The following is an 8,100-nucleotide window of genomic DNA, read 5'->3' as shown; positions in this document are numbered from 1 at the left end:
TATCCAAACATAGAGTACTTAATTTGTTTTGTTGCTTCAGCCATTGTAACTAGACTATTAATATTACTAATTGGCCAAGGTTTAGTGGGATTGGGCAAAAAGGTTAAAAGTTCAGGATTGTTGCTCCATATTTCCTTGATCTCAATATTCATTGCTTTAGCTTTGTCCAAGTCCTCTTGGATTGCTACCAAAATTGTCTCCCCCGCATTTACATTATCAATTCTTCCATACCTGCAATAGTGTATATGACTGCTACTATACATCCCCATGTTCCAACTTGCGCTATCTATCCGTTTGTTAGACATCCTTGCACAAAGCAACATCGGATGATTAGTATCATACACGCACAAAATGGGTCTAAGTTGATTACCAGTGGCAGGTGCATGAGGGTTTTGCAGTAGAGCTATAGGTTTAGTGATCGATGCTGAGATTTGTAAATCTGAGATCCATTTTTGGGATTTACCCTAAAACATTTATAGCATTGGGTTGAGCTTTTTTGAAAAGGAAAGGTTTCCATATAATGTAACGAGTAATTGTAAATAAAGAAATAAACCAAGTTTTTAATTGCTTATTCATTTGGTTGGTGGCATGAAATGCTTGGCAAAAATGTAGTACAGATTGGTACGTCCAATTATCTGTCCTCAGCCCAAGTGATTTTGCTGCATGACTCATCTTTGTTCAACAACAAGAAATAAAAACATGCCATGTTGTTTCTCTTTCTTGGTTACATAATAGGCATCTCCACCACTTCGAGAGCTCATTCCTCATTCTTGGGAATTTTTGTCTCACTTAACCACAGGTTGCCAACTTTGTGGTAAAACTTCCCTTTGAAGAGAGTAGAGAGGACCAAGAGTCAGATTGATTAGAGATTAAGATGGGAGAAATAGAGTTTTTTGGGGTATCGGATTGAAGATCCCCTACCACGCAAGCCACTATCGCATTTCTTGGCCAAATGGATAAGTCCTATTGTTCAGATATGCTTCTTTGCAGAGAAATGTTCCATGGGTCAAACCGTTTTTTGTCCATTCCCTATTTTTCAAACCACCATAATCCTTATAAAATGACATGGTTACTCCCACCATCTAAGGAGATGAGATGGTCTAATCCGACCAATTATCAAATTTTAGACTCAAATTCAATCAGACTCCAATAACGTATGCTTATGAATCTTAACATACAAATCCAAGCATGTCTACACTTCTAGCCACTGCAGTAAACTTCAACAGAACCATGGAAGACATTGAAAAAAAAAAGGAAAAGAACTTTTTATAATTATATACCATATAGCTAAGATGGACCAGATTCCTTTCATACTGGGGGACTAGACTAGATTCCTTTATCCTTTTGAACTCAACAAATGTATTTCCATTTCTCATCTCAATGCTTTAAGAAGAACTTGGATGTCTTACAAGTATTTGCAAGATGGGAAGGAAAAATTCTACCATCCCAACATCTGCAATTGTATCACTTCAGGACAGAAATGGTAACAGATGGGAAATGCTAGGTGACTGATACCTGTGTACCACCCGAAACAAGGTTCCATCCTTGCTGTTGCACTAGCTGTGCATTGTGAAAAGAACCTGAATCAGTTAAGAGCAAAATAAAACATCACATTTAGAAAACTTGTTTGTTCCACTTGAATGTGCAAATCATTTGGTCAGTACAATAGTGTAACCACATAGACATTGCTAATTTAACAACTGGAATTATAATAACTTCAACAGTTAATTTAGGCACCAAACATAGAAACCAAAGCTTTTAAAGCACATGAACCAACACGACCATCTTTCAGTGATACTATATTCAGGAAACCCGAGGACACAGATGCAGTATGGGAAGAACATGATGGAAGAAGGCAAAAGCTCTGGTTCCCGTAACAAGCGGAAACCTGAAGAGTCAGACGACCCAGAAACAGAGACTGAAGATGCAAATGACCCAAGCAATTGAACATTATCAACTGAAATGAAATGTAAATATCTTAAATTAACCAAACAATAAACCTGGTCCAGTTACACTAAACCAAGCGGGAAAAAAAAGTGTAAATCATAAACAGAACAGGACTAGGAAATCCCCATTAGATGACTTTTCACAGGACAACCTCCTCACATTCTTGTAAAAGGTGTGGATCTAAGCAATTAAAAATAACTTAAATTGACCAGACACTGTACCTCGTCAAATTAGCCTAAATCAAGAGGAAAAAAATCTATAAGATAAACAAAGTATGGAAACACAAAAAGCAGTAACTATTGCCTTGACAGATTGATCACCTCTTGGGCATCTTCCACCTAGAATACACCTTAAGATCTGTGTCACTTTCAGCTGTGAAGAAGAATCTCAGAACAATAAACAGAAACAGGGGTCAGAAGTACCAACATCAAAAGAAAAATATAGCAAGAACATTTCCTTCAAATCTGAGATCTACCAATTCTTTCTTCCCTTTTATTGTCATTATCTTTTTTTATTCTACATTCAACTTTTAATGGTTAGTTTAGACATCTGTAGCTGTCAGCAGGTAATTTTTACTGGTTTCCATGGAAGCCAAATAGATTCTTCCTAACTAGAAGGTCGGATAGATTGTTGTGCAACGATTGCAAGGTGATACTAAAGAGAAGCTTGACCACACAACATAGACTAATGGTCTCGCATGTACACAACAAAAAAAGTTAAGTACTTAATCATCACTTTTAGGGCATATCTAGGGACTCAGTGTTTTGCTGATTAATTTGTTATAATTCATTCAGAAGACTTTTTCAGACTTGGGCTGGTATTCTTCAAACAAGTTAAACTTGAGGAATGGACCTTAAATATATAGTTTTGATCTGATATTAATAAGAATTAAAAGCACATCATTATTGGCAATTAGTAATGCTAATATGTGAGGGAAGCTATGTTTTGCAAATTTTTACAACCTTTGGTGTACCCTTATCCATGGTACAAGTTTCAACCATGATGGATTGAAATTTCGGAAAACATCTCAGATTTGCAAGAAACCAATAAGAGATGGCTCTGTACTCTATAAAGTCCTTGGTTTTGATTGGCTTCAACAGGTTTCAACAAGTTATGAAAATTTTGATTGTTAGTCCAATAGATAACAAGTCATGAACAATTTAAACAAAATTTCAACCAAGGCACCCAGAGGCCTAGGTGATACCTTGGTAATCATGTAAACCATACTTCAGCATACATCACACTTCTAACAGGAACATCTGCATGACTGAAAATTTGAATTTCTCCACTCAATGTCAATCACCAAAGACAAACCCACAAATATGAAAGTAAACTGAAACAGATGGACAATTCTTTTATGGCTTCGGCACTCAACTTGTAAGTTAAACTTTTCAAGGGGATTCTGAAACTGGATACCATTTAAAAACTTATTGTAAACCCAAATTAACTTTCTTGTGCTGTCAAAAAGATTTCAACTGGTCACACTAATTTCAGGTCAGATACCATAACAGGCTAGAATGTTACCAGTTCACACTTGTTTTATGGTCTCAAACTTAAATTATCCATATCAATCAGCACAACGTAAGAGAATCCTAATGATCTGTATCCTTTCCTAACACAAAAATGGGCAAAACTGAGGTTCTCAAAATGATTACTTTCAATAAAAATCTCAAATCTATGATTCTTTCTCCCTCTCTAATGGGTTTTTGCTCCATGCTGTATGTTTAATAATAATTAAAGCAGCCAACGAGACCATCTCAACCCAGAAAACTTCAATTCCTCCAATTTCAAACAGGAAATCTAAAAGATAGATAACCATACCAGAACCAGCCTTACCACTTTCAATTGAGGCAGATACTCACTGTCCTCAAATCTACCACAAGAATATAGTTGTCAAAGGAATACGAGATATGCCACCAAAAGTCATTGAGAGGAGTTGTTGAATGCTATGATTTCATCTGTGGTTTTGTATAGGAAATTACCGTCAGCTCACAAAACCAAAAGTGGAGGTCATAAGCATAAACTTAGTTCATCACACAGTGGTAGATATACATGTAGTGTGCCTTGAAGATACGCAACTCTGCACAAATGAGCAGCAATTCAGATTGCAGCATTGCAAACAAGGCCAACCATAGGATAACAACATTTGGAGTCCATACTCCATGCCTTCAGAATTTTGTTTAGACATCTCTATACTTTACACTGAGCCACAATAATCAATAATTGTGACAGTGCGTAGAGGATGCCAGCAAAAATGGAGAATTAAGGCACATATCCCTTTGAAGCATTTTTTTGTTTTTCAGTTTTATTTGATTCAAATATTAAAGATTTATTATCTCTCTATGATCATCATAATTCCTAAGGTTCCAAACCATTTCTATAATAACAACACAAGGGTTCATATACTGCCTTCTAACTCTTCATTAAATAACAACTACCACTAAGCACTTATTCAAACTACTGCATGGGGCCAGCTACATCTGTGAAGATAACATATCAGAAGTTAAAATAAAGAACAAGAACACCATAGAGTAGGAAACAAGGAGAGGACAAAAAATTTAGAGCAAATTGCACTGGCACCCCAAAATGGAGGCCTTAAAGCACTGACACCCCACTTTATGTTTAAAAAGCACAGAGACCCTAAAAGTGGATTTTCATTGAATATATTTGTCAAATTTATCACTGAAAACAGTTAAACCACTTTTATTTTTAAAAATATTCCTATAATTAACAGTGTCTGAAAGGTTTTCAGTGACAAATTGGACAAATATATCCAATGAAAATCCAATTTGGGGTCTCTGTACTTTTTAAACATAAAGTGGGGTGTCAATGCTTTAAGGGCTCCATTTTGGGGTGCCAGTGCAATTTGCTTTAAATTTTATTACAGCCCAAGGGTCCTTTTCAACCCCACAACACAGTGTGGCCAGAGCTCTTAGGACATATGGTTCCATTCTGTTCCCAATTTAAATAGACCTTCATGAATATTAAAAATTTGTTATACATGTGAAACTGTACAAGGTTCAGAATGGAGATAGTCCATGGTGGAAGGAGAAAGAGAAAGCAATACATAGAGTAGCATGAGCACATAACAAGCACAGGCTAGCCAAGTTATACCTAGAGCATTATGTAGATAGTTATGCATACCAGATCCTTCTTTCAGCGGCACCATTTAATATAAGTGGCAGCAAATTTAAACCATTAAAATCACCTTGCAGATCTTTCATCTCTATCTAAACTGGTTACAAATTCGTTAGAGTGCATAACAGATAGGCTGTTCAAAATTTTTTGGAGGAAAAAAAAACTTGGGATTAGTACTCAGATATGCATCATGGTAAGACTACAAATGAAGGCCAATAAAAAAATATAACAATAATATGAAACACAACACTAATACAAATCTTCCCACCACAAATGAGACATTATGCGATAACATGACAGTGAGTGCTATTTTGCAGTTCATTTCACTTCTTGTGTCCCTCATTTGGCTCTCTTTTAAGGATCAGAAAGTCCCTGCAAGTTACTTCCTTCATGATATATGATTTAACAACCTTTTTCTTTCTTACTCGAATATTTACTGATAACAGCTGACCACTAATCTGTCCAAACAATATATTGACAATATGTGATCTGGCTTCCAATTAATTTGTTGCTTTGGAAATGGATAATGTAAACAAGAAAATCCTTGCAGACACTCATCCCAAAAAGAATTGTGATACCTTTTACCTAATTAAAAAACAAAAATGCATTCGCTATACAGAGCAGCTGGTACAGGTCAATGAGCATCTTATTTATAGTTTTATCTTCCCCTGACAAAAAAATCAGTTGTATACACATTTTAATGGCCTACTTCTCCAAAGCATTTCTTATTTGCTTGCTATGATACCACATTCACACATTATACAGAGCCACGGGTAACTAAGACCAAACCAAGATTCACTAAGCCATTATTTGAAGTTCAAATCACCCGGCTACATAAATAATTAATATATAGAATCCCACCACGCAATTAAGAGGCATCTTGCACTGCAGCAGACAAAGCTTGATCTTGTCTTTCCCAGCAATTAAAACCAACTATACATCATCCACATAAAAAAAATTGCGATGAAATCTGACATCATTGAATATGAAAAGAATGTGAACAAAATTGGAGTTTGTATCATGTTACAAAGTAGAAAAAATTAACACAGTTAGAAAACTCAGGACACCACAGATAACTAATGGAGTCAAAGATTATATCCCCAATAAGTAACAGAGAAACTCTGATCATACAACCTCAAATTCTTGCAGTAATCACTAACTAATAAAAAGGAACAACGACAAAATACCAAAATTGACTGCAAAGATGAAATACTAGTGTACTTGGTTACAGGGAGCCCAACCAGCAGTAAAGAGCCCAGCTTCCTCAATAGAGATATTACTCTGTTTGTTTACTCTTAATCTTCTTATTCTTAGTCTTCATTCCAACATCCTTCAGCTTCCCTATTTTACTTTTCTTATTCTTCTTTGGCTCATCAGCAACTGTACGACTGATTTTATCAACTGCGGCTTCTTTGATCCCACTGTCTGAAGAAATTAGGCTCCTCCTCTTTTTAACAGCATCTCCCTTCTTCACCTTCTCTGACTTCCTTGGTTGTTTCTCACCATTCAACTCATTAAGAACCCCGTCCACCTTCACCACATGTACCTTCTTCCTCTTTGAACCCATCAACTCATCGGTACCCAAATCAGGATTCTCATTATCCTCGCCATTGTCAGAATCCTCATCACTACCCAATTCATCGTTGCCCAGCAACTCATCAAGATTATTATCCATGTAGCGCACTTCATGAATCCTTCCCTTCTTGGAAACTTTCTTTGCCGACTTCTTCTCATCCTTCAGCTTACCTGACTCCAATGCAGGTGTTTCTTCTTTGGTTTCCTCTTCTTTCTTCTTAAGCCCCTCGATTTTCAAACCCATGTCAGGAACAGACTGATAAAGTGGCAACGCCAGAGACTCAGTCATCTTCAAGTGAAAAGAGCGAACATTTGCCCACTTCTTTGGGATGATCTCCGCAATACCATCAATGGCAGAAACAACATTGGCAGCAATCTCATCCCGATCCAGAGAGACCTTAGCGACTTTAAGAACGCTACAAGTGCCAGTCCTCAAGTACAGAAGGGCAGACCCACAAGCAAACTCAATCTGCTCCTTCCAGTTCTTGTGGGTCAAATCAACTGGTATCGGAATCTTCTTTTTCTTAAAGAACTGCTTACCCAATAGCTTTGGAAGGAGAGGAATGACTCGCTTATCAGCGAAAAAGAGATCATAGGAGTGGCAGAGCTTCCGTTTGGCCTCAAATGGACGGTAATCGGTTTTGAGCTTGGAAACCTTGAGGACCTTCGAGACGGGGATTCCGTCGGCCTGGATTTTCTTCTTTGCAGCTTCGGAGGTGAGACGAGTTTTGGAACGATCGTCGATGATGAGACATAGTTCCTCTTCTTGGGAATGGAGAGGATGTGGTAAAGGGATCTTGTAAGGGTTTGTCCGGCCATTCGCAGGGATCTTCTTGAGGGTTAGAATGAGGTAGAGAAATTCATCCGCCTCTAATAGCTGCGCCTTCTGTTGCTTTTTCCTTGATTCATTCCATTTCAGAAGAGCATCAACTGCGTTTCCAACCGTTGCCAAGCTAACCCTCGACGAAGTTGAAGAAGGAGCAGGCACAGCAGACTCGCTCGAAGCCATGAAAGCCTTGCGACGATTCCACAACTACAACAAAGAGAAAAAGTTTCCCACTCTAAAACCCTAGAGACTTAAAACACTCTGTTAGTAAAACTTGAATCGGCTTTAGGGTTTCTCGGCATGAATCGGTCCCATCTGACGAGCCGGAATAAAAAATCGATCAGTCGGATCCCAATTCGAGTACCGATTCATAGATCCGAAGGTTTTTTGTATGAATCATGGTCACTTGGTCCGTTGGGCTGCAACCGGAGGCCCATGGCCCAACAAAATTATCTGTAAATAAAGGATCTCACTATCTCAGTGAGTAATCAGGAAACAATCCTCAAATTGGGATCTAAATGAATTTACCAAAAAGGGCTTGGACGCCAAAGATTTTTGCATAAGCAACATGTTACTCCTACCCCAGCAATTTTTTCTGAGACTTGAGATATGTT

At 37.6% G+C, this 8,100-nt stretch overlaps 1 protein-coding gene across 1 annotated transcript; it reads right to left on the bottom strand.

Moving 5' to 3' along the window:
- Window positions 1–4,875: 4,875 nt before the first annotated feature.
- Window positions 4,876–7,756, bottom strand: LOC149026110 (uncharacterized). Its single transcript, XM_089146354.1, has one exon. It carries the CDS (start codon window positions 7,667–7,669, stop codon window positions 6,362–6,364), a length of 1,308 nt encoding a protein of 435 aa, XP_089002480.1. The 5' UTR covers window positions 7,670–7,756; the 3' UTR covers window positions 4,876–6,361.
- Between the last annotated feature and the right edge of the window lie 344 nt (window positions 7,757–8,100).

The sequence above is a fragment of the Hakea prostrata genome, chromosome 2, assembly GCF_041222555.1.
Source record: "Hakea prostrata isolate BN-2017 chromosome 2, UWA_Hpros_2, whole genome shotgun sequence".
NCBI lineage: Eukaryota > Viridiplantae > Streptophyta > Magnoliopsida > Proteales > Proteaceae > Hakea > Hakea prostrata.
Note: the sequence above shows the minus strand (reverse complement) of the source record. Positions and strands in the feature narration are given on the sequence as shown.